The 26,940-nt window shown below is 48.9% G+C and overlaps 1 protein-coding gene across 4 annotated transcripts in view; it reads left to right on the top strand.

Moving 5' to 3' along the window:
- Positions 1 to 26,715, top strand: part of LOC311587123 (general transcription factor II-I repeat domain-containing protein 2) — a 33,226-nt gene extending 6,511 nt beyond the window's left edge. For 2 of the 4 annotated variants that reach the window (XM_084763628.1, XM_084763627.1), the window contains 15 exons: positions 44 to 144; positions 357 to 495; positions 1,737 to 1,856; positions 5,762 to 5,945; positions 6,474 to 6,502; positions 10,867 to 10,921; positions 11,538 to 11,581; positions 13,656 to 13,781; positions 15,842 to 15,898; positions 17,096 to 17,158; positions 19,014 to 19,091; positions 20,878 to 20,961; positions 21,977 to 22,160; positions 22,976 to 23,004; positions 24,699 to 26,715. In XM_084763628.1, coding sequence (XP_084619754.1) covers positions 49 to 144; positions 357 to 495; positions 1,737 to 1,856; positions 5,762 to 5,945; positions 6,474 to 6,502; positions 10,867 to 10,921; positions 11,538 to 11,581; positions 13,656 to 13,781; positions 15,842 to 15,898; positions 17,096 to 17,158; positions 19,014 to 19,091; positions 20,878 to 20,961; positions 21,977 to 22,160; positions 22,976 to 23,004; positions 24,699 to 26,266 — 2,856 coding nt within the window. In that variant the 5' untranslated portion in view covers positions 44 to 48 and the 3' untranslated portion in view covers positions 26,267 to 26,715. The remainder of the gene's footprint in view (positions 1 to 43; positions 145 to 356; positions 496 to 1,736; positions 1,857 to 5,761; positions 5,946 to 6,473; positions 6,503 to 10,866; positions 10,922 to 11,537; positions 11,582 to 13,655; positions 13,782 to 15,841; positions 15,899 to 17,095; positions 17,159 to 19,013; positions 19,092 to 20,877; positions 20,962 to 21,976; positions 22,161 to 22,975; positions 23,005 to 24,698) is intronic. The other 2 variants (XM_084763629.1, XM_084763630.1) reach the window with 2 other exon arrangements.
- The last annotated feature ends 225 nt before the right edge of the window (positions 26,716 to 26,940 follow it).

Genomic DNA, 26,940 nt, shown 5'->3' with positions numbered 1-26,940 from the left:
ACCGAGGGTTCCCGACACTCTCTTCCTTGTTTCTCCTATACAGGAGCAATGGCCCAGGTAGCAGTGTCCACCCTGCCCATTGGAGACGAGCCCTCAGACAGCAGGATGGTGATGACGTTCCTCCTGTCTGCCCTGGAGTCCATGGTGAGACGCTGTGGTTCTGCCAGTACCTCAGGTCGTTGTTGAACTAAAGGATGGTGACGCGCGTCAGTGCGCTCCTTATGTACACACCCCCTCTGTCAGTATGGGGGTATCCTTCAGTGCAGGCATGGTGGTACACACCGGTAAACCCCAGAACTTGGGGAGGTAGGGAAAAGAGGGGGCCTGAGTAAGGGCTGTTTGCATTTCTGTTTCAGTGTAAAGAGCTGGCCAAGTCCAAGGCTGAGGTGGCCTGCATCGCCGTGTACGAGACAGAGGTGTACGTGGTGGGGACGGAGCGAGGCTGTGCCTTCGTCAACGCCAGACAGGACTTTCAGAAAGACTTTGCACAACACTGTAGGTGGCCAGCATTGTACAGTGTCATCCCTGGTGCTGTCTGTCTGTCCCTTTGGTTGGTTGGGTTTTTTAATATAGGGGATTAAGTTTAGGGCCTCACACATTGCTAGGTAAATAATCCACCGTTGAACCGTAGCACTACTTTTATCCTCATATTTCTTTCTTTTTTTTTTTTTTCCTCCGAGACAGGGTTTCTATGTGTGGCCTTGGCTGTCCTGGAACTCACTCTGTAGACCAGGCTGGCCTCGAACTCACAGAGATCTGCCTACCTCTGCCTCCCAAGTGTTGGTATTAAAGGCGTGCGCTGGCACCACACCTGACTTGGCTCTAATTTCTTGGGGTAGTGTGGGATTTAGTTGTTGATTTGAAGATTACCTCCTTGTCATTGTTTAGAGAATGTAGTCTGAGTTGTCCTTGTGGTGGCCTTCCTCCCTCAGACCCCCAAGCCCTGGGGTCACCAGTGAGCGCTCACCCTCCTCCCTCAGACCCCCAAGCCCTGGGGTCACTAGTCAGCGCTCACTCTGGCACATGGGAAGCAGTATCTCTATTTTGGGGGTGCTCACCACACTCCATCTAATTTACCACATCACCTGCTCTCCTGTCAGGGCTGGAGAGATGGAGGGCTTGCTGTGCCTACAGGGACCCACATTTGGCTCCTAGCAGCCACATCTAGTAGTTAAGGACCACTGGTAACTCTAGCACCAAGGGATCTGTTGCTCCCTTCGGCCTCCAAGGGCATTTACACCCATGTGGTGTACAGACACACACGTACACATAAAAATGAATCCTTTTTTTAAAAGACAAATCTTTTTACTTACATATTTATTTTATGTACATGAGTGCCCTTTCTGCATGTACACCTGCAGACCAGAAGAGGGCACCAGATCCCATTATAGATGGTTGTGAGCCACCATGTGCTTGCCAGGAATTGAACTCAGGACCTCTGGAAGAGCACACAGTGCTCTTAACCTCTGAGCCATCTCTCCAGCCTTCAAAATCTTAAAAGAAACCAACTCTATTCTTTGGGGTGGGGATACAGCTTCGTTGATAGAGTGATCACCTGGCATGTGTGAAGCCCAGGCCTCCATCCTTAGAAAAACAAACGAAAACACCCTTTTTCTGTAAAAGGGTCATTCTATGATTGTTCCCTTTTTTCTTCCTTTTCCTTTTAATACCAGAAATACAGATGGGAGGAAACAGAACGAATGCTTGCCCTGACCTGTGCTCCTCCTGTGTTGCAGGCCAACAGGAAGGGCTGACTGAAGAGAAACCCCTGTGTCCGGAAAATGGGACCCAGATCTGCCCCGGAGAAGCCCAGCTGCTCAGGAAAGCAGTGGACGACCATTTCTGCTTTTGTTACCGTACGTCTCTGTGGGGCATGGGCGGCCCGTGTGTGTGTGTGTGTGTGTGTGTGTGTGTGTGTGTGTCTGTCTGTCTGTCTGTCTGTCTGTCTGTCTGTATGATGTGCTATGTGGTTGTGAGTGTGTAGTACATGTGATGTGCTATGTGGGGTGTGTGCGTGTATGTGTTTCTGCTTCTGTGTGTGATGTGATATGTGCTTGTGCTTGTGTGTATGTGAGTGTGTGTGTGTGTGTGTGTGTGTGTGTGTGTGTATTGTGTGATGTGTGTGAATGAGGTGCCCACATGTCATACAGTCATGGAGGTCCCAGAACAACTTGCAAGAAGTTGGTTTTCTTCTTCAACTGTGGGTTCAGATCAATTGAATGCGGTCACCATGCTTGCACCACTGAACCACCTCTCTGGCCCCCAGAGTACTCTAAATAGCCATATAGGAGTTGTGTGATTATATCAGCTTGATGTCTTAGGATTCTGTGAACTCATTTATTTATCAATTCATATGTTTATTTTACAGTTCTGGGGAGGGAACCCAGAGTCTCATGAATTCTAGGCAGGTGCCCTACCACTGAGATACACCCCAACCCCTCACTGGAGGATTCTAGGCAGGTGCTCTACCACTGAGCCACACCCTAGCCCCTCACTGGGGGATACTAGGCAGGTGCTCTACCACTGAGCCACACCCCAGCCTCTCACTGGGGGATTCTAGGCAGCTGCTCTACCACTGAGCCACACCCCAGCCCCTCACTGGGGGATTCTAGGCAGGGGCTCTACCACTGAGCCACACCCCAGCCCCTCACTGGGGGATTCTAGGCAGGGGCTCTACCACTGAGCCACACCCCAGCCCCTCACTGGGGGATTCTAGGCAGGTGCTCTACCACTGAGCCACACCCCAGCCCCTCACTGGGGGATTCTAGGCAGGTGCTCTACCACTGAGCCACGCCCCCAGTCCCTCATTGGGGATGGTTGTACTTCCATCCCCAACATCACACATACACATACACAACACCTCTAAGCCATCAGATAGCTATGTAGGAGAAAGGGAAGTGTAATGAGTACAAATCTGAACAAAGTACAATGACACACATATACATATAGGAAAGTGTCACAGGAAAGCTAGTTATGATGGAGCACACTTGTGATTCTAGCACTGGAAACCTGAGGCTGGAGGATCACTGCAAATTGGATACCAACATAGAGCTCAGACCACCGTGGGCTCCCTTTCTCAAAGATAAAAGTGAAAGAATTAGGGAGCTGGCTTAGTGGTAAGAGTACTTTTACAAGCATGAGGATCTGAACTCAAATCCCCGGCACAAAAGGCACTGACCTTTAGCAGCAGCTGAAGTTTTACAGCTTTGATTGGGAGTCCTATAGATGTTTTAGGATAGAGAAGAAAAGGCTACTTTATGCCTTTTGAAAAAAATTTATGTGCATGTGTGTTTTGCCTACATGCATGTCTATATACATGTGTGCCTGGTGCTTAAAGAGATCAGAAGAGGATGTTAGATTTTCTGGAGTTGAAATTACACACAGTTGTGAACTGCCATGTGGGTGCTGGAAATTGAACCCAGGTCCTCAGGAGAAACAACCAGTGCTCTTAACCATCACTTCAGCCCCTCCCCCACCCTTTGTTTTAGAAATGAGAAAGGGGTTTACTTTGGCCTGTTTTTTTGGGGGGGGGGTTTCAAGACAGGGTTTCTCTGTGTAGCCTTGGCTGTCCTGGACTCACTTTGTAGACCAGGCTGGCCTCGAACTCACAGCGATCCACCTGCCTCTGCCTCCCGAGTGCTGGGATTAAAGGTGTGAGCCACCATGCCTGGCATTTTTTTTTTAAAGATTTATTTATTATGTATACAGTGTTCTGTCTGCACATATACCTGCAGACCAGAAGAGGGCGCCAGATCACATTATAGATGGCTGTGAGCCACCATGTGGTTGCTGGGAATTGTACTCAGGACCTCTGGAAGAGCAGCCAGTGCTCTTAACCTCTGAGCCATCTCTCCAGGCTGGCCTGTTCTTTAAAAATAATTTACTTTATTATTTTTTTTGAAACAGTGTTTCTCTGTGTAGCCTTAGCTGTCCTGGCATTGTAGGCCAGGCTGGCATTGAACTCACAGAGATCAGTCTGCCTCTGCCTCCTGAGTGCTGGGATTAAAAGCTTTTGACACTACGCCCGACTTAAATTATTTTATATACATTGGTGTGAGTGTGTCAGATCCCCTAGAACTGAAGTTATAGACAGTTGTGAGCTCTCATGTGGGTGCTGGGAATTGAACCCGTGTCCTCTGCTCTTTACTGCTGAGCCGTCTCTCCAGCCCCCACACCCTGTTGTTTTGTTTTGTTTTGTTTTGAAGACAAGGTTTCTCCTAGAAACCTACAAGTAGAACATTATGATAGGCAGATTTGGGCTCAGGGGTCCTGCTCAAACTAAGGCACCAGCCAAGGACAATACAGGCGGTAAACCTTAAACCCCTACCCAGATCTAGACAATGGATAGAACACTCTCCACAGTAGAGTGGAGAGTGGGATATTACTTTCTCACATACTCTGGTGCCTCACCTTTGACCATATCCCCTGGAGGGGGAGACCTGGTGGCACTCAGAGGAAGGACAGCAGGTTACCAAGAAGAGACTTGATACCCTATGAACATTTACAGGGGGAGGTAATCCCCCTCAGGAACAGTCATAGGGGAGGGGAATAAGGGGAAAATGGGAGGGAGGGAAGAATGGGAGGATACAAGGGATGGGATAACAATTGAGATGTAACAAGAATAAATTAATAAAGGAGAAAAAATATATTCATAAACAGAAAAAAACAAAAAAATAAATGTATAATAATTTAAAAAAAAAGGTTTCTCTGTGAAGCTTTGGCTGACCTGGACTTACTTTTGTAGACTAGGTTGGCCTTGAACTCACAGCGATCTGCCCACCTCTGCCTCCTGAGTGCTGGGACACCCAGTTGCTTTAAAGGCGTATTAATCAGGAATCTCTAAAGAGAAACAGACTGATAGAATGATCACACACACACACACACACACACACACACACACACATACACACACACACCCACACCCACACACACACACACACACACACATTTTAATATATTGCCATAGTTTGGGTTTCTATTACTGTGATGAAACACCATGACCAAAAAGCAAGTTGGGGAGGAAAGGGTTTATTTGGCTTACACTTCCATATATGTATATATTTGTGTGTATACTGAATATATATATTTGACTTATTAGAGTGGCTTACAGGCTGTGGTCCAGCTAACTGTCTCCTGACTGAAAGATGAAGGATCTGGTAGTTGTTCAGTCCACAGGGCTGGATGTCTTAGCTAGTCTTCAGTCTGTATTGGAATCCCAAAGAAGTAGGTTCTAACACCAGTGAAGGCATACCCCAGCATTAGAATCGATGAGCTTGCCAGCAAGAGTGAGAGCCAACAGGCAAAATGCAAACGCTTCCTTTTTCCATGCCCTTTTATGTGGGTGGCCACCTGAAGGTATGGCTCAGATTTAGGGGAGGGTTTTCTGGCCCCAAATTATCCAGATTTAGGATGGGTCATCTCACCTCAATGCATCCAATTAAAAAATCCTTCACAGGTGTGCCCAGCCCTTTGGGTTTTAGTTGATTCCTGATGCAGTCAAGTTTACAACCAAGCTTAGCCATCACAGGAGAGAAAGAGTCCATTACAGCAGGGACAACATGGCTACAGGCAGGGAACAGGTGGCAGCGGGAGCAGGAAGCTGGCTGACGGCGTTGCAGCCACACTCAGGAAACAGAGAGAGCATTTGTGCTCTTAGTGTATGTATGTTCCAGCCACGTGCCCCGTGTCTGTTGCACTAGGTGAAGCTGACAGGTGTGCACTTCTGCGAGGATCATTTACCATCGCTCGTCTCCTCTTCCAGGTAAAGCATTGGGGACAACAGCCATGGTCCCTGTGCCCTATGAGCACATGCTTCAGGACGAGGCCGCTGTGGTGGTTCAGGGCCTTCCGGAAGGCCTGACCTTCCAGCACCCTGACAATTACAGTCTTGCCGCCCTGAAGTGGATTCTGGAGAACAAAGCAGGGATCTCATTCATTATAAAGAGGTAATCTCAGCCGGGCGGTGGTGGCGCACCCCTTTAATCCCAGCACTCGGGAGGCAGAGGCAGGTGGATCACTGTGAGTTCGAAGACAGCCTGGTCTACAAAGTTAGTCCAAGACAGCCAAGGCTACACAGAGAAACCTTGTCTTTAAAAAAAAAAGGAGAGGTAATCTGCTCCCTGGCTTCTAACAGTTCATGCAGTGATAAGCTGCCTTGAGCCAACTGTGGTGGCACAGGCCTGCAATCCCTATACTGGGAGACAAAGGCAGGAGAATCACTGAAAGTCTGAGGCAAACCTAGGTTACAGTGAGCTCAAGAACAGCCTGGGATAAGTACCAAAACCCTGTCTCAAAAAAAAAATATATTGTGGTCTGGGGCCACAGCTGAGATGGCTAAGTCGTTGAGCACTCACCTGGCATGCACCAAGGCCTGGGTTCTAGGCTCAGCACTGCAGCAAAATGGAGTGGACTGTTCACTGTGTATGACCGCTCTGCTTGTGTTCATGTGAGTAATGGTGTTGCTTTTCTTGCAGACCTTTCCTAGGTGCAGAGAGCCAGCTGGGTAAGTAGCGAGTGCTGATCCTCGGTGGCCACCCAGAACCGCCGAACCCGTTCTACTATTTTACCACAGTGATGAGGCAACCTGAGCTGGGGGTGGGGTGGCAGCTTGGTAGCAGATCTCTTTCCTGAAGGGTTGCCCAGGGAGGGGCTGAGGGTGTGTGGTTCAGTAGTATAGCACCTGCCTAGAATCCCCCAGTGAGGGGCTGGGGTGTGGCTCAGTGGTAGAGCACCTGCCTAGAATCCCCCAGTGAGGGGCTGGGGTGTGGCTCAGTGGTAGAGCACCTGCCTAGAATCCCCCCAGTGAGGGGCTGGGGTGTGGCTCAGTGGTAGAGCCCCTGCCTAGAATCCCCAGTGAGGGCTGGGGTGTGGCTCAGTGGTAGAGCCCCTGCCTAGAATCCCCCAGTGAGGGGCTGGGGTGTGGCTCAGTGGTAGAGCCCCTGCCTAGAATCCCCAGTGAGGGGCTGGGGTGTGGCTCAGTGGTAGAGCACCTGCCTAGAATCCCCTAGTTAGGGGCTGGGGTATGGCTCAGTGGTAGAGCACCTGCCTAGAATCCCCCAGTGAGGGGCTGGGGTGTGGCTCAGTGGTAGAGCCCCTGCCTAGAATCCCCCAGTGAGGGGCTAGGGGCATGCCTCCATGGGAGAATGCTTGTCTAACATGCATGAGACCCTGAGTTCTCTTATTAACACTATAAAAAAGAGAAAGAGAGACAGAACACCATGGCATTATGACACTAATGGGCTAGGCAGATGTCCCACACTGGAAGAGACAGCAGCCCAAGACTTGTCACAGCCCAGTCTGGGGAGATTCTATAGTGACAGCTACCTGGTCTTCCAGAGGGGTGTGGGCATGTAGGCAATCAACTGCCAGTCTGTAAGTACAGCCCTGGAACGACCGGGGGGTGTTGGCTTTGAGGGCTCTAGGATTCATTCCTGTGCCTCTGAAAGTCAGGTCAAGGAGAAGGAGTAATTCTGTTTAGCACAGAGCCAAGAAAACAATGTTACTCTTAGGATGCCAGGATCATCCCCGAGGTTGGCATGGGGCAAGAATAGCTTAGGGGGAAAGCTCTACAGTGATACAGCCCTCAAAATAAGCAGGGACTCAGTGGGGTGGTGGCCCACTGTTAAGTGTCCCAGCACTGAGCCGGGCATGGTGGCGCACGCCTTTAATCCCAACACTTTGGAGGCAGAGACAGGTGGATCGCTGTGAGTTCAAGGACAGCCTGGTCTACAAAGCGAGTCCAGGACAGCCAAGACTACACAGAGAAACCCTGTCTTAAAAAAACAAAACAAAATACACACAAACAAAGAGTCCCAGCACTGGGGTGCTGAGGCAAGAGGTTCAGGAGGTTCACTACATATCTAGACCCCTCTTCAAAGAGACCAAGCTTAAGATGCAGGGTCTTATCTGTTTGGTTCTCTTGAGATAACAAAGCTGAGCAGCAGAGTACCCACAGACTTGTGGGAACCCAGATGTCCCCTGTCCCCTTGCTTCACAGCAGTGAGGGTACCCTTTTCCCCCCACCTCCAAATATCTCTGCCAAAAGCATTTAAAAATCCACCCATATATGGCTGGGCGTAATATCGAGTGTCTTCCATCACAGCACTCAGAAGTCAGAGGCAGGAGTATCTCTGAGTTCAAAGCCAGGCTGGTCCATCTAGTGGACCCTAGACCAGCCAGAGCTACATTGTAAGACCCTGTATTTAAAAAAAAGAAAGAAAAGGGGGCTGGAGAGATGGCTTAGTGGTCAAGAGCACTGTCTGCTTTTCCAGAGGTCCTGAGTTCAAGTCCCGGCAACCACATGGTGGCTCACAATCATCTATACCCTCTAGTGACTTCTGGTATGCAGGTGTACAGGAAGATAAAGCACTCATATTCATAAAATAAGTAAATAAAACATTTCTTAAAAAGAAAGAAAGAAGGAATCCACCCACGTTACTTTCTTAAAGTATTGCTTTGGAAATGTAACAGGAGCCCCATGTCCCCTCTGGTTTACAGAGCACGATGTCTAAAGGGAGTGTCATGGTAGACAGTCCAGGTAGAGGAAGGAGGTCCAGGGGTAGGGACCGTGTGCCTCCCATTGTGTGTACCTAGATCAACATGGGCCCCTCCAGGCCACCTGTCTTCGTGAGGTCCTTATCCTCTTTCTCCTGTTAAGAGTTGGAGTCCAGTGTGGTAGCACACACTGTCATCCTCACATTGGAGAGATCGAGGCAGGAGGGTTCGGAGTTCAAGACCAGCCTGGGAGACACAGCAAAACCCTGTCTCCAAAAAATCCAATGAATGCTGGGTGGTGGTGTCACACACTTTTAATCCCAGCAGTCAGGATGCAGAGGCAGGCAGATCTCTGTGAGTTTGAGGCCAGCCTGGTCTACAAAGCAAGCCCAGGGACACCAAGGCTACACAGAGAAACACTTTATCAAAAACAAACAAACAAACAAACAAAAAACCACAACCCAACCTCTCAAAAAAAATGCAAAAGAAGACTGGCGAGAGGCTCCAGCAGTTAATAACCCGTGCAGAAGACCAGGGCTCACTTCCCAGCACCCACACAGTGGCTCACATCTGCCTGCTGTTCCAGCTCATGAGCTCCATGCCTGCTTCTGGAGGGCACCAGGCATGCATGAGACAAACATACATTCAGGCACTGGCCCCTGCACATAAAAAGTAAAAATAAATAAGCCTTTTAAAAGAAGATTTATTTATTTTATTTATTGTATATGAGTGCTTTATCTGCAGAGAGGGCATCAGATAACATTATAGATGTTTGTGAGCCACCATGTGCTTGCTGGGAATTGAACTCAAGACCTCTGGAAGAGCAGGTGGCACCCTTAACCACTGAACCATTTCTCCAGCCCCTAAATAAGTCTTAAAAAAAAAAAGATTTATTTATTTATTAAATATACCACGTTCTGCCTGCACACAAGAAGGGGGCACCATATCTCATTTTAGATGGTTGTGAGCCACCATGTGGTTGCTGGGAACTGAACTCAGGACCTTTGGAAGAACAGGTAGTGCTCTTAACCTCTGAGCCATCTCTCAAGCCCCTAATTCCTATTTTCCTACCAAAGAACAGTCGCACACAGTAGCTGGCACACAGTGCTTCCACGGCAACACTGTTCTGCTGTTCCTCAGCCTGTGTGGGGTGTCAGCCCTGGAGCTGGAGAACTCCTAAGGTCCTGACATCAGACCCTTCTATACTGTGACAGAGCATTTTCTAGTGAGGCCTATGCTTATTCTGGGTCCTTAATCTAACTGAGCCCGCTTAGAATGCCCAGTAACAGGGAAGGGTGGTAAACGTTAGCCTGGCTGGCATGATGGCTAAGGGCTGTCATCCCAGTGCTGGGGAGGCTGAGGCAGGAGAATAACAGGTTTGAGGCCTGCCTGGGCCGCAGAATGAGTTCCAGGCCAGCCTAAACTATGTGACGATAACTCATTGCAGACAAACAAAAAAAGGGCTGAGGAGACGGACCTCAGTGCTAGAGCACTTGCCTAGCGTGTGAAGGGCCCTGCCCTGGGCTTGATCCTCAGCACCAAAAATAAAACAGAAAAATAAAAATTAGAAAAGCAAGAAGTCATAATCCAAGTAAAGAAAGAAGTTTTAAAAGCAAGAAGGAACCCAGCGGTGGTGGCGTATGCCTTTAATTCCAGCACTCAGGAGGCAGAGACTGGTGCATCTCTCTGAGTTTGAGGCCAGCCTGGTGTATAGAGCAAGTTCCAGAACAGCCAGAGCTATACAGAGAAACCCTGTGTCAAAAAGGAAGAAAAAGAAAAACAAGAAGGAGAAAAGAAATTCCTGCACTTTGGAGGTGAAGGTAGGAAGATCAAGAGTTCAGGGTTATCCTCAGCTACCCAGGATATTTCAGGCCAGCTTGGGTTACCTATCATAAGAAACAAAAACCCAAAGGTAATGTATTGTTCAGGAAACAGTGATAACACAAAAAAAACTCTGCATGTCCGGGACATTGGTTGGTTTGTTTGTTTCTGGAGTCTCCTCGGCCTGTGCTGGGGCCCTGGGGGGTGGGAACCCCTGGATGTGGAGGACCCTCTGCTCACTAACCCTCAGGTGCCCATGAAGAAGCAGGCAGGCTAGTGTAGTGCCCGCCAGGTGACCTGGCTGGGGAGTGGCCAGGCTGGGGTCCATACCTACACTCATGGCACTGTCTGCCCACTTCCAGCATAGCTCACCAGCTGCTATGGTAAGCAGGGCTGTTTTTGCGTGGCCTCCTCCTCAGCTAGCATCCTAGGATGGCCTTGAGGTTAGAATTCTTCCTTCTTCTGTTGGCTTTCCAAGGATGTGGCCTTGAATGTGAGTCCTGTTCCATGCCTCTGAGAGAGAGTGATGTGTACGTTTCCGTTCTTACACAGGTGGCCTTGGGATGGTGACAGATGCCGAGAGGCCAGCACTAGCACCAAATGACAGGTAAAAAAAAAAAAAAGTAATAAATAAAGGCATAGACTACATCATAAACCAGGAATAGTGAAAGACAGAGAGGGAAGGCAAGATGATCTGGAATTCAAGGGCATCCTTGGTTACATAATTTGAGGACACCCACATGACACCTGTGTAAAAAAAAGGGGGGGGTGTAAGTGGCTGGTAAGGGTTACAGAAATGGCTTAGCGTTTAAGATTGACTCCTGCTCTTCTAGAGGACTCCATTTTGGTTTCCAGCACTCATATCAGGTAGTTTATGTTACCTGTAACTTGGTTACAGGTATCTGACATGCTCTCTAACCTCCATAGATACATACCTACATGCAGACAAACACTCGAACACATAAAAAAAAAAACCAAATAAACAAAAATCCTGACCTACCTACCTATCTACCCGTCTACCTGTCTTTTTATGGATTTTGGTTTTTTTGAGACAGGGTTTCTCCAAGTATCCCTAGCTCTCTTGGAACTCACTCTGTAGACCAGGCTGGCCTTGAACTCAGAGTTCCATTTGCCTCTGCCTCCTAAATGCTGGGATTAAAGGTGTGCGCCATCACACCCAGTTCTGCCCTAATTTTTTGACCTGGGTTCCCTTTTCCTTGCAGCTATGGCCCCGTGAGTGTGAAAGCTGAACCCATGGAAGATTCTGGTACGTGCACTGATGCTTGACAATCAAATGTTTAGCAGGTTATCATTTGAATGACAACTTTTAAATTTACTTTTATAAAAAAGACTATTAGAGCTGGGCGTGGTGGCGCATGCCTTTACTCCCAGCACTCAGGAGGCAGAGGCAGGTGGATCACTGTGAGTTCGAGGCCAGCCTGGTCTACAAAGTGAGTCCAGGGCAGCCAAGGCTACACAGAGAGAAACCCTGTCTCCAAAAAGAAAAAAAAAGAAAAAAAGAAAAAGAAAAAAGACTATTAAGTATTTAACCATAGCCTGATGGGTGGTGGCGGTGGCGCATGCCTTTAACCCTAGCACTTGAGAGACAAGAGGCAGGTGGATTTCAGAGTTCAAGGCCAACCTGGTCTACAAAGTGACTTCCAGGACAGTCAAGGCTGCACAGAGAAACCCTAACCAGGACAATAGTTATAGACTAATAGATAAGTACTGCTTATCTGAAATGTTTGGCCCTGGCCAGTGAGATGGCTCAGCAGGCAAAGGCACTTGCCTAATGACCTGAGTTCCGGCCCCAGTTTCCACATCCTATAAGAAGAAAACCAGCTCCCACAAGCTGCCTCCACACACTGCACTCCATGGCATGTGTGGATGTGGCATGTGTGGATGTGGCATGTGTGGATGTTGCCTGTGTGGATGTGGCATGTGTGGATGTGGCACGTGTGGGTGTGGCACGTGTGGGTGTGGCACGTGTGGGTGTGGCATGTGTGGATGTATGCATACACCACACACAGAAGAACAAAAGCCGCTTAGAGCATCCCTGTTCTTCCAGGGGACCTGGGCTTGGTTCCCAACACCCACATGGTAGCTCACAACTGTCTATACCAGGAGTCTCATGGGATCCGATGCCCTCTCCTGGTGTGTAGACATGTACATGCAGAAAAAAAAACACCCATCTAAATAAATAAATGGAGTTACATGTGTGAGCCACCACATACAGCTTCGGCGTGTTTGCTGAGTGTGCATGTGCAGGTGTGCACACCTCTGCTTGTACTGAAGCCAGAATAAGGCATTTGGTGATTTTCTCTGTCTCTCCAGCCATCCTTGATGCAGTGTCTCTCCCCGAACCCAACACTCACGTTTTCTGGAAGCCCGCAAGTCCCAGCAATCCTCCTGTTTCTATTGCATTTGGAGCTAGGATTACAGGTGTAATCCTCCTTGCTAGGGATGCCTGGCTCGCTTTGTGGGTTCTGGGACCTGAAATCAGTCCTTATGACTGCATAATGTGTGCTCTTAGCCACTTTCCCATATCTCCAGTTCCTATATAGTTTTGGGGTGTTGGTTTGGTTTGGTTTGGTTTGGTTTTTCAAGACAGGGTTTCTCTGTGTAGCCCTGGCTAATCCTGGACTCCCTTCATAAACCAGGCTGGCCTTGAACTCACAGCAATCCACCTGCCTATGCCTTCCTAAGTGCTGAGATTACAATGTTATGCCACCATGCAGCTGGGGTGTTTGTTTTTTAAATTCTCTGGCAAGCCAAAGACAGCTGAGACTGGGGAAGGACTCATCTCCAGAGTCAACCAGGAAGGAGTGGAAAGTGGAAAGCCACCATGTTGGGACTGAGATGCACACGTCACAACTCAGTTCTGCTCAGCTGTGACACTTGGCTCATCTCTTCCTCCTGGCTTTGTTTCTCTTGTCTCCAGGGCTATCACTAGAGTCTGTGTGGTCTTGCATGTTCCCCACGGGGGCCAGGGTTAAACTCTTGTTCACCAGGGACACACTGGGAGGTGATGGGACCGTTGAGATCCGGAAGCTACTTGGAAATCTTTGGGTCATTTAGGCTTGGCCCTCCTGCCTGGCCTCCAATTTACTGTTAGCTAAAGAGGATTTTAAGACTCAGTCCATGTGTGTGAGGCTGGCCTTGAACTCATAGAGATCTGTATGCCTCAGCCTCTGGAATGCTGGGACTAAAGGTGTGTGCCATCACATCCTGCTTCCAAAGAGGATCCCGAGCTTGTGATTCTCCTGCTTCTGCCTCTGCCTCCCCAGTGCTGGGATGACAGGCTCGCAGCGCCATTCCCACCAACCCTCATGTTCTTTTAGCTGCCTCTGCTCACCTGCCCCCAACTGTGCCCCCTATTGTGCTCACAGGCACTTCACCAAAGGCCGCAGCCGTGTTAGTCAAGACGGAGTCAGAAGATCCTAATTACTACCAATGGAACATGCAAGGTAATGCTGTTGGTGACCGCCACTCATCTAAGAGCTGATACAGATGAACGAGGGGCACAGGATGATGGCTCAGTGGGCAAGCATGAGGACCCGAGTTCTAATCCCCAGAACCCATGCAAAAGAGCATGTCGTGCGTGGATGCCTGGAACATCAGCACTGGGAGGCGGGCGGATAAGAGGATATCTGGGGCTTGCTGACCTAGCTCCTGTCTCAAGGGGATAAGGTGGCGAGTGATCAAGCAGGACATGGGCTATCCTCCCCGACCTCTGCACAAGCACACACCTGAACACACACACACACACACACACACACACACACACACACACACACACACGTGAAGATACTACACACCCCACAAAACAGATGTATGTGTGTTGACCTAGACTAGCAAGTTGCCTTCTGAATTAAATGGTGAATGGGATTTACCTTAAATACAAGGGAGCATTTGTGGGGCACATTTGTTGTCCCAGTGCTCAGAAGGTAAAGGCAGGAGAATGTCAAGTTTAAGGTTATTCTTGATTATATAGCAAGTTCAAGCCCGGGCTACATGAGACCCTCTCTCAAAAATTAAGAAAACCAAGCTAGCCAGGCACAGTGGCATATGGGGAGGCAGAGGCAGGTGGATCTCTGTGAGTTGGAGGCTAGTCTGGTCTACAGAGCGAGTCCAGGACAGCCAGGGCTACAAAGAGAAACCCTGTCTGGAAAAGAAAAGAAAAAAAAAAAAAGAAAACCAGGCTGGAGAGATGGCTCAGTGGTTAAGAGCACTGGCTGCTCTTCCAGAGGTCCTGAGTTCAACTCCCGGCAACCACCTGGTGGCTCACAACCATCTATATGACTACATGGACTACTGTAACTGTAGTCCTGTGGGATCTGACACCCTCTTCTAGTGTGCAGATGTACATGCAGACAAACCCATTACATTAAACAAACGAATAAATAAGCGATTCCAGAAGATTGCCGTGGCCACAGCAGTAGGATTGCTGTGATGGGGCCCATATCCCCGTAACTAGCACTACTGTGGGTGGCTGAATGCGTCATCACCGTGGGAACTAGTGAATAAGTGGGGGCGTGAGAAACTCATGAGGTAGATTTGCCTGGATGCTGTGTGCTCATTTCTCCCCTCTTCCTCAACTGTTTTCTATTTCTAAATTACAGTGATTTCAAAATAATTTTTTTCCTATAAAAACAACAAAAATAGAGGACTGGCAAGAAGATCAGTGGTTAATGTTCCTGCCACCAAGTTTGCTGACCCGAGTTCATCCCCGGCACCCACATGTTTGAAGGAGAGAATCAACCCATACAAACTGACCTCTGACCGCCACACAATCTCTGTGGCATTCAGGCATTTGCTCCCACACATTTGCATATACACAATAGATAAATGAGCGTTTAAAAAAAAATCATTTTTTTGGTTTTGGTTTTTAAGACACCATTTCTCTGTGTAGCCCTAGCTGTCCTAGAACTTGCTTTGTAGACCAGACTGGCCTCGAACTCAGAGATCTGCCTGCCAAATGCTGGGATTAAGGCGTGTGCCACCACCGCCCTGCTAACTTCTCTTTTTTATTTTATCTTGTTTTGTTTTATTGAGGCAAGGTCTCATGTAGCCCAGGCTGGCCCCAAACTTACTATGTCCTACACCCCCATCCTCCTGTCTCCACCTCCTGAGTGCTGGGATCCGAGGCGATGCCCCTCCCGGTTTTATGTGGCGCTGGAGGTTGGGCCCAGGACTTCCTGCATGCTAGGTGGGCACTCTTTATACTGAGCCACACCCCAGTCTTGGAAACATTTCCATTGCATTCAGTGGCTTCTTTGTTTTATTCTAAACGTTTCGTTACATTTTTATTTACTTATTGGTGGGGAAAGGAGGGAAGTGCTGTAGTGCTCAAGTGGAGATCAGAGGACAATTCCCCTCCATTCATAAGATGGATCCCGGGACTCTTAACTCAGGTCGTCAGGCTTGGCCACAGCACCTTAACCTGCTGAGGCATCTGGACGGCCCCAGTGACTTCTGTATGAGCTGTGTTTCTCTCTGAGCTGTAGATTGCTTTTTCTCCTTTCAGGAAGCCAGCATTCTTCCACCAGCTGTGAAGTCATAGAAATGGAGTTACCATCCGAAGGTTAGAAAATGAAGCCTCCCACCCCCCAAAACACATGGGAAACAAAGTGGCTTCTGGCATGCTGTCTTAGGAAGCAGCATTAAGGGCTGCGGGCTCCCGGTTCCTGATCTGTAAGTGGGAACCTCACACTGCTGCTGCCTGCTGTGGCCTTACCACAGTAGGTCTTTTTGTTTGCTTACAGAGTATCTAGGCAGCCCAGGTTTAGGCTCACCATATATCTGGCCTCAAATTTGGAGCGGCCCTCGCTGCCTTTGCATGTGGGAGGACGGTGTGGAAGCCCACATCTGGCTTTTCTTTTCTTTTCTTTTCTTTTTGTTTTGTTTTTAGATAGGGCCTCACTCTATAGCTGTGGCCAGCCTGGAACTCACTATTAAACCAGTCTGGCCTCAAACTCACAAAGCTCGCACGCGTGATCACACCCAGCCCTCTTTCCTTAGAAGACAGGCTTTGAGCATACAGTTCAGGCTGGCATCAGAAGTGAAATCCTTCTGCCTCAGCTTCCTTAAAGCTGGGATTAGAATGTGAACAACTGAACCAGCCAGCCAGGCAGTGGTGGTGCACGCCTTTAATCCCAGCACTCCGGAGGCGAATCTGTATGAGTTCGAGCCCAGCCTGGTCTACAAAGCGAGTTCCAGGACAGCCAAGGCTACACAGAGAAACCCTGTCTCGAAAACCAAACAAACAAACAAAATAAGACCCCCCCCCACCAAACAAAATTAGTTCATTGTGTGTTTAGTATGTGTAAAACATACATAAAATTTCAAGTGTAGTGGCTGGAGAGATGGCTCAGCAGTTACAAAACTTTGCTGCTCTTCCAGAGGACCTGAGTTCAGATTCCAGAACCGACACAGCTGCTTACAACTGTGACTCCAGTTCTAGGAGATCTGACATCTTATGACATACACACACACATACACATACACACACACACACACACACACACACATACACACACACACATACACACACACAGTATACATACAAACATGTAAACACTCATATACATAAAATAACCTTTAAAAAAAATTCTAAAAGGAGTCCAGCCTGGTCTACAAAGTGAATTTTTGACTCAAAACAAAACAAAACTCTGAGGTGAGGATAGATTTGGGTGGGTGACGGTTGGGGACAGGGACAATAAAGTGTTGGAACCTGAGATTACTTAATAATGGATGTCATTTTAGTACTTTTCTTTTCAAGAGTCTACTACGTTGGTCTCTTCAGAGACAAATGAGGACTCTGAGGCTAATGTGAAAATGGAAGGTAAGGTGAAAACATTTGTGATTGTCACATGGTCAGCGCGACTTTTGCTGTGATTGTCACATGGTCAGGCCGGCTTTTGCTGTTTCTGAAATGGTTATTGGAGGACAGAGATTGATGTCACTGTGTGTTCACATGCATGAGTGTGTTGGGTGCTGTGGCATCAGTGTGTGTTCACATGCATGAGTGTGTTGGGTGCTGTGGCATCAGTGTGTGTTCACATGCATGAGTGTGTTGGGTGCTGTGGTAGTTTTTCGAGACAGGGTTTCCCTGTGTATCCTTGGCTATCCTGGACTCACTTTGTAGACCAGGCTGGCCTTGAACTCACAGCAATCGCCTGCCTTTGCCTCCCTGAGTGCTGGGATTAAAGGCCTATACCACCACACCTGGCCATAACTGGCTTTTCCCCCCCTTTTTTTTTTCGAGACAGGGTCTCTCTGTAGCCTTGGCTGTCCTGCACTTGCTTTGTAGACCTGGCTGGCCTCGAACTCACAGCAACCTGCCTGCCTCTGCCTCCCAAGTGCTAGAATTAAAGGCATGCGCCACCACGCCCGGCCATAACTGGCTTTCTAAAGAAACCAATAGTCTCACTACAGATAAGAATGGCCCCCTAGGCTCATATGTTTAAACACTAGGTCCCTAGTTGATGGAACTGTTTGGGAAGGATTAGGAGGTGTGGCCTTGGTGGAGGAGGTGTGTCACTGGAGGTGGGCTTTGAGGTTTCATTTCCGGTTAGCTCTCTCTGCCTCATGCTTGTGGATTAAGATGTGAGCTCTTAGCTGTTGCTCTCCCACCATGCCTGCCAGCCTGCTGCCATGCTTTCTGCCATGATGGTCATGGACTCTAGCCCTCTGAAGTCATAAACCAAATAAGCTTCTCCTTCTGTAAGATGCCTTGTCAATGGTGTCTTATCACAGCAATCGAAAAGTAACTAAGACAGATGCCCATGCCACAGCACAGAGTCAGAGGACAACTCGATGAAGTCTCCTCTCCCCTTCCATCTTTATGGGTTTTTTTTTTTGTTTTTGGTTTTGGTTTTTGAGACAGAGTTTCCCTTTGTAGCCTTGGTTGTCCTGGACTTGCATTGTAGACCAGGCTGGCCTCGAACTCACAGGGATCCACCTGCCTCTGCCTCCCAAATGCTGGGATTAAAGGCGTGTGCCACCACCACCCAGCTGAGAAGCCCTGTCTTAAACAAGACTAGGACAAAGGAACTGGAGACATGGCTCAGCAGTTAAAAGCTGCTCATGCCCAGAGGACCTGAGTTTGCTTCCCAGCACCCATGACTTGGGGGCTCACAACTGCCTATAACTCCAGCTCCAGGGCATCCAGTACCCTCTTCCGGCCTCCGCTGTACTCCCATGCACAGATCCCAACATAGACACACATTCAACCACATAAATAGAAAGGTATTTTTCTAAGAAGATCAGCACCTTAAAGGAGGCAGTGTCCCTTGTGTCTCACAGTTTGAGGGGAGACAGCCTCTAAGGTATAGGAGGCACAGGGTGAGGAAGCCGGCCCCATTGTATGCACAGTCAGGAAGCAGACAGATGCTGGTGCTCAGCTCACTCTCTTTTTTATTCTGTCTGGGTCCCCAGAACATGGGGTGGTGCCCCAACATCAGGATGAGGCTTCCCGCCTCCATTTAGCCTCTGGAAGCACGCTCACCTACATGTCTAGTCAAACTGACCTTCAAGGTTAACCATCCCTTCACCTCTCCACACTGCTGCTCCCTGTGCTGGGGACAGGGGTGGGGTGGGAGAGCATCTAATCTGCATTTCTCTTCAAGTAACACTTGGGTATTTTTCAGAGACTAGCCAATTTTGTGTCCACTCCAACTCTTTTCTTCTCTCTCAAGGAAATGCAAATCCGTCCAACAGTGTGAATTCTGCAGCAGGTGTTGAAGATCTTAGGATTGTGCAGGTGACAGTTCCAGGTAGAGACACTCACTTATTGTCATCATTTGTTTTGTTTTGTTTTCTTTTGTTTTTTCGGAGACAGGGTTTCTCTGTGTAGCCTTGGCCATCCTGGACTCACTTTGTAGGCCAGGCTGGCCTCGAACTCACAGCGATCCACCTGCCTCTGCCTCCCGAGTGCTGGGATTAAAGGCGTGTGCCACCACATGTTTCTTTTTGAAAAGGTTGTTTCCCTTATTTATGTGTATGTATGTGCCTTTGTCTGCCATGTGAATGTAGTTTGTGTAGAGACCACCAGAGGGCACTAGATCCCTTGAAATTGTCCTGGAACACACTCTGTAGACCAAGATGTCTTGAACTCTGAGATCCACCTGCCTCTTCTTCTCAAGTACTGGGATTAAAGACATGTGCCCCCACTAATCATTTAATTTTAATTTATCTTGATGCATTTGTTTTCTGAGTATGTGTCTTGCCTGGGTGTACATACCTAGTGCCCATGGAATTCAGATGAGGGTGAGGATGGTTGTGAACCACCATGTGTGTGCTGGGAAAGGAACCAGGCCCTCTGCAAGAGCAGCCAGTGCTCTTAGCTGTGGCATCATCTCTCCAGCCATTCCCTGCCCCACTCTTTTAATTTTTTTTTTTTTTTTTGGTTTTTTTTTTTTTTTTTCAAGTCAGGGTCTCTTTGTAGCCTTGGCTGTTCTGGACTCACTTTGTAGACCAGGCTGGCCTCGAACTCACAGCGATCCGCCCAACTCTGCCTCCCGAGTGCTGGGTCCCCACTCTTTTAAAAAAAATTTTTTTTATTTAATTTTTGAGACAGGGTCTCACTATGTAGTCTCGGCTGACCTGGAACTCACTGTGTAACAGGCTGGCCTCTAAACATAGGCTGGCCTCCATCTCCTGAATACTGGGAGGTATGCACCGCCATACCACCAAGCTTTTTAAAATGTTTTATTAACAGCCAGGCATGGCAGTGCACACATTTAATCTCAGCACTCAAGAGGCAGAGGCAAGTGGATCTGACTCTGGTCTATGGAGCAATTTCCAGGACAGGTAGTGCTACACAGTGAAACCCTGTCTTGAAAAAACAAAAAACAAGCTGGGCATGGTGGTGTACACCTTTAATCCCAGCACTAGGGAGGTAGAGGCAGGCAGATATCTGTGAGTTCGAGGATAGCCTGTCCAGGACAGCCAAGGATACACAGCAAAACCCTGTCTTGAAACCACCCCCCCCAAAAAAAAGAAAGAAAGAAAAAGAAAAGAAAAATATTCCCTTCTAGTCCTAGCATCACTTCTTGTCTATTGAGTGAGCTGAGGTCTGCATGACAGTGTTGAAGGCCATGGGGGAGAGATGCACCCTTGTTTTCCTCAGCGTTGAAGATGTTCCTCAAAAGTGGCACAAGCAGGGGCTGGAGATGGCTCGTGGCTGCGAGGGATTGCTGCTATTGCAGAGGACCAGGGTTCTGTTCCCATCCCACAACTGCTCACACCCCCCTGTAGCTCCCGAGCATGCCATCTCCTCCGCTAACCTCCATAGGTACTGGCGTGCTTGTGGCACACACATGAATACAAAGTTTAAAAATGTTAAAGTAACATGGGGTGTGCTTCTGTGGAGTTGCCATTTGGAAGAACATCATCCCTAATGGCTTCCATTTTGTGAATTTCCCAACGGCGTAGTTGTTGCACTCGGGTAACTAAGCGATAAGACAGGTAAAGTGCTACCAGGCATTTCTGCCAATATCTGTCTTAGAAGGAAAAAAAATGTATGCATGAGCCTGGTCTGCTCTTTCCACTGATTTTCAGATGATGAGAAGGAGAGACTGTCAGGCATCGAGAAAATCAAACAGCTGCGAGAACAAGTGAACGACCTCTTCAGTCGAAAATTTGGTAAGCTTCTGCATTGCTACACGTCCAAAATGTATGTATTTGTTAAATTATGTGTGTGTGTGTGTGAGAGAGTGGCATGTGCATGTGAGTGCAGTGTCCTTAGAGGCCAGAAGAGGGCGTCAGATCCCTTGGCACTAGAGCTACAGGCAGTTGTGAGCTGCCTGATATGGGTGATGGAACTCGAGCTCAGTTCTTTGGAAGAACAGCAAGTGCTCTTAACTGCTGAGCTGTCTCTCCAGTTCCACGTCTCCAAAATTTATAACTTTTACCCCGTCCATCCCTTTGTGAAGTACTGAGCGTTGGAAGTACTCTAGTTGCCAGGCAGTGGTGGAGGCAAGTGGATCTCCATGAGTTCGAGGCCAGCCTTGTCTACAAAGAAAGTTCCAGGACAGCAAAGACTATACAGAGAAAACCTGTCTTGAAAACAAACAACAACAAAAACCCTGTCTCAAAAAAAAAAAAAAAAAAGAAAAGAAAAGAAAGAAAGAAAGTACTCCAGGCCTATTATAATCTCTAACCAAAATACTTTTTATTTATTTATTTTTGAGACATGGCCTGGCTGTACAACGCAGGCTAGCTAGTCTTGAATTCAATCAAGATATTGCATCAGCCTTGAAAGTGCCAGGGTCACAAGCATGTGCTATTACAGGTAGTTCAAAAGGCTCCACAGAGCAGGTGGTCCTAGAACTTTTGATCCCCCTGGTTCAGCCTCCTGAGTAGCTGGGGTTCTAGGCCTGTGTCACCAGGCTCAGCTCAGTCATCGTTGGGTTTGGAGACAGCCTGCCACTTTGTTGCCCCAGCTGCCTTTGAACCCTTAGACTCCAGTGATCCTACCTCTGGGCTCCTCCAGGTCCAGCTCAGAGCTTGCCATTAAAGACAAAGCGTGGACAGCCTGGCATGCAACCTGAGTACTGAGGAGGTGTAGGGGCAGGAGGATTGCTTTGAGTTAAAGTCCAGCCTGGGCTACCATAGACCCTGACTGGAAATGTATACCACATCCCACCTCTCATCACAGGGGAGGCGATCGGAGTGGACTTCCCAGTGAAGGTTCCCTACAGGAAAATCACCTTCAACCCCGGCTGTGTGGTGATCGACGGCATGCCCCCAGGGGTGGTGTTCAAAGCCCCCGGGTACCTGGAGATCAGCTCCATGAGGAGGATCCTGGATGCTGCAGACTTCATCAAGTTCACAGTCATTAGGTGAGTGAGTCCCAGCTCCACACGAGAGCAAACTGGAGGTGGGCAGTTCAGGAGCTGGGCCAGGCGGCCAGCAGGGTGAGAGGAGCTGCACTTCACGCTCCCTTCTGCAGCTGTGTCTCTTGTCCTCTTCCTTTTATTATTTCTTTCTTTCTTTCTTTCTTTTTTCATTTTTTTCTTTTTTGGTTTTTCGAGACAGGGTTTCTCTGTGTAGACTTGGCTCTCCTGGACTTGCTTTGTAGACTAGGCTGGCCTTGAACTTATAAAGTCTGCCTGCCTCTGCCTCCTGAGTGCTGAGATTAAATGCACGCACCACCACTGCCTGGCTTTCTTTCTTCCTTCCTTCCTTTCTTTCTTTCTTTCTATCTTTTTTTAAAGATTTATTTATTATGTGTACAGTGTTTGCCTGCATGTACACCGGCATGCCAGAAGAGGGCACCAGATCTCATTATAGATGGTTGTGAGCCACCATGTGGTTGCTGGGAATTGGACTTTTGGAAGAGCAGCCATCTCTCCCGTCCCCTTATTATTTCTTATAATTATTTATGAGGGGCTTGTCATGGCACGTGTGTGAGGACAACTTGTGGAAGTCAGTTCTTTCTTCCTACCCTGTGGGCCCCAGAGACTGAGCTCTGAGGTTTGGTGGCAAGCCTCCTTACCCACCTCGTCTTGCTGACTGACCATCGTGGGTTACGCCCCTCAGCCTGACTTCCTGCTTTGCCTAGCATTGTGTGGAGACCACACCAAAAGTGTGGAGACACAGCTGGCTGGGCAGAAGGAAAACAAGCTCCCCCTCTTTCTCCCATGTCTCCCCGCAGACCACTTCCTGGACTTGAATTTAGTAACGGTGAGTACTCTGTGAAGTAAGACACAGTGCTTTGTGGAGCGCCATGGTGGGCACTTACCTCAGGGTCTGATGTCTGCAGCCTGGATCCTTCCAGTACATCACACAGCCTTTCAAATGTGCTTTTTTTTTTTAACCTTGGGTTTTGCTTTGTTGTCAAAGGGCTGGGGTTGGTACCAAGGTCTCACACACGTTAGACAAGCACTCTACCTTTGAACTACCTCCAATGCCCCAGTTTACTTTTCGTTTTAGTTCCCTTTTTTGGTTGCTTTTTATTATTGTTTGAGATGAGGTCTCAATGTGTAGTTGGCTGGCCTGGAAACTCCCAAAGATCCCTGGTTCTAGGTCACAGACTATGGCACCATCCCTGGTTCTATATGGTGCTGGATATCAAAGCTAGGGGGGGCTCTTCACACATAGTAGGCAAGCACTCTGTCACACCCTCAACCCTCAACCACATTTTCTTTTCTTTTTTTTTTAAGATTTATTTATTTATTTGTTATGTGTACAGCACTCTGTGTGTACTCCTGCAGGCCAGAAGAGGGTATTAGATCACATTATAGATGGTTGTGAGCCACCATGTGGTTGCTGGGAATTGAACTCAAGACCTCCGGAAGAGCAAGCAGTGAGTGCTTTTACCCACTGAGCCATCTCTCCAGCCCCCAACCACATTTTCTTATGATAAATTTTCATATGTGTGCTCTCAGGAACTGTTCCACTTATCAACCCTAACACATGGAGCCAGGTATGGTGGTGACTCAGGTCTATAATCCCAGCACTAGGGAGGCTGATCTAGGAAAATTACATGAGTTCTAGGCTAGCCTGGTCTACAGAGTAGACCGTGTCTGAAAAAACAAAAACAAAACAAAATGAAAAACCCACAAACCCCACCAACACACGCATACTTAACCACACTCCTCTCGTGAGCTAGGTGGGGGTCTGAGTTGACCCTGAGTCTTTGGAGATCTACACCAGGGAAGTCACATAGCGCCTTTGCTTGAGCCTTTCTTTAATATTTCAAACCTCTTCTGTAAGTTAGGCAAGGTGGCACACACTGTGAGCCAGGCACTGAGGAGGCTGAGGCAAGGTTCCCACTAAGAGTTCAAGGCCAGCTTGAGCTACAGAGTAGGTAGTCTCAAAAGAGCCAGGCATGGTGATACACACCTTTGATCTCAGCACTCAGGAGGCAGAGACAGGTGGATCTGTGAGTTGAGACCAGCCTGGCCTACATAGTAAGTTCCGGGACACCCTGGATTATCTAGAGATATCCTACCTCAAAAACAAACAAACAAAGCCGGGCGTGGTGGCGCAAGCCTTTAATCCCAGCACTCGGGAGGCAGAGGCAGGTGGATCGCTGTGAGTTCGAGGCCAGCCTGGACTACAAAAGTGAGTCCAGGACAGCCTAGGATACATAGAGAAACCCTGTCTCAAAAACACACACACACACACAAAGAAACAAACAAACAAACAAAACAAAATCAACAAACAAAAAAATCCCGAGAGAAGCCAGGCATAGTGGCATATGCTAGTAATCTCACATTTAGGAGGTGGAGGCAAGAGAATCAAAAATTCAAAATCACCGCTGGCTACCTAGTAAGTTTGAGGCCCGCTCGCCTATCAGGAGATCCTCTCTCAAAAGTAAAATATATCAGGGCAAGAGACAGAGCTGTAAAATCACCATTCATGTCTCTATAAAGTGGGAAAACGGAAGATAGACCAGGAGGGCCGCGTGTTTCAAGAAAAGTGGGAGCGAGCTTATTTCTTCATAGAAGTGCAGAGCACCCCCACGTGTTTGATCTGCAAGCAGAGTGTGTCAGTGTCCAAGGAGTACAACCTGCGGCGCCACTACCAGACCAACCACAGCCGCCACTATGACCAGTACTCGGGGCAAGCACGGGACGAGAAGCTTCGAGAGCTGAAAAGGGGACTGCGGAAGTATCTCCTGGGGGCCTCGGAGATCGTGTGCCCCGAGCAAGCATTAGCGTACGCAAATCCATCCACGAACACCGTGGTGCCGCCGGTGGAAGACGTGGCCGGGAGCTTATGGGAGAAGTTACGACAGAAAATCCGGTCGTTTGTGGCTTACTCTATCGCCATCGATGAGATTACGGATATCAACGACACCACCCAGCTGGCCATCTTCATCCGCGGCGTCGACGACAACTTCGATGTGTCCGAGGAGCTTTTAGACACTGTGCCCATGACAGGCGCCAAGTCCGGGAATGAGATATTCCAGCGCGTAGAGACGAGTCTTAAGAAGTTCAGTATCGACTGGTCCAAGCTGGTGAGCGTGGCCTCCACGGGCACGCCGGCCATGGTGGATGCCAACAGCGGGCTGGTGACGAAGCTCAGAGCCAAGGCGGCCTCGTGTTGCAAGGGAGCGGACCTCAAGTCCGTGCGCTGTATCATTCACCCAGAATGGCTGTGCGCCCAGAAGTTAAGGATGGGCCACGTCATGGACGTGGTGGTGGACTCCGTGAACTGGATCTGCTCCCGCGGCCTGAACCATGGCGACTTCACGACACTGCTCTATGAGCTGGACAGTCAGTATGGCAGCCTGCTGTACCACACAGCTCTCAAGTGGCTAGGCCGGGGCTTGGTCCTCAGGAGGTTCTTCGAATCCCTAGAGGAGATAGACTCGTTCATGTCTTCCCGGGGCAAACCTGTGCCCCAGCTCAGCTCCCGGGACTGGATCCTGGACTTGGCCTTCCTAGTGGACATGACAACTCACCTCAACACCCTGGACGCCTCCCTCCAAGGCCATCCGCAGATCGTGACCCAGATGTATGACTTCATCCGGGCTTTCCTGGCGAAACTGTGCCTCTGGGAGACGCACCTGGCCAGGAACAACCTGGCCCACTTCCCCACGCTGAAATCCGTTTCCCAGAGCGAGAGCGACGGGCTCAACTACATCCCCAAGATCGCAGAACTGAAGGCCGAGTTCCAGAAGCGGCTGGCGGATTTCAAAGCGTGTGAGAGCGAGCTCGCCCTGTTCAGCTCCCCGTTCTCCGCCAAGATTGAGAGCGTGCGCGAGGAGCTCCAGATGGAGCTGATCGACCTGCAGTGCAATACGGCGCTGAGGACCAAGTACGACAAGGTGGGTGTCCCTGACTTCTACAAGCACCTCTGGAGCAGTTACCCCAAGTACAGGAGCCACTGCGCCAAGATGCTGTCCATGTTCAGCAGCACCCACATCTGCGAGCAGCTCTTCTCCATCATGAAGCTAAGCAAGAAGGAGGCGCAGTGGGGCTCGGCACTCCAGTGAGGCGCGAGAAGGCTGGAGGCTGTAATCCCGGGACTCGGGGAGGCCGAGGCAGGAGGATCTGAGTTTTGAGTTCAAGGTCAGTCTGGGCTTCATATCAAGACCCCATTTCAATAAAGAGAAACTGCTAGAAGAGAAAAAGAAGGAAGGGGAAAGCTGGCTATTCCCCTATAACCCCCATTGTGTGGAGACCTAGAATGTTCCAGACCTTATAGGCTGTGAAAACAACAGACTGTTCAATCTCTCGGTTTTAATAAAATCAAAGTTCCCTTTTCTTTACTTTGAACTGGAATCCTAATTTACACGTCACACCTGTTCGTGTGACGCCTGATGCCTGTCTACAGTTCAGTCAGGCCCATGACTGTTGTAGCTCCAGCTGTTGGCGCCTCTTGCTCTTGACTGACCTGTGCTGTTCATCTACAGTGCGCAGTTTCAATAAACCCACTGTGAAAGATGTGTGCGTTTATTGAGGGGTCTGCATGCATGCCTACAGGGTGCCTCCTCCTTTTACGAGCTTGTGCCCTGTGGTCTAGTAAACTTCCAAGTTTAAGGACAATCATCTAGAGACGCTGTCCCCGTACTCCGGAATTCCTGAGCTGTTCTGTGTGCCTGGAGCCAGACAGGTCAGCAGCAAAGCGGAAGAGCCAGAGTACCGAAGGCGGGCTTAACAGACAGGT

Source organism: Acomys minous (genome assembly GCF_964271855.1).
Source record: "Acomys minous genome assembly, chromosome: 16".
NCBI classification, from domain to species: Eukaryota; Metazoa; Chordata; class Mammalia; order Rodentia; family Muridae; genus Acomys; species Acomys minous.
The sequence above is the reverse complement of the archived record's forward strand: the minus strand, read 5'-3'. Positions and strand labels throughout refer to the sequence as shown.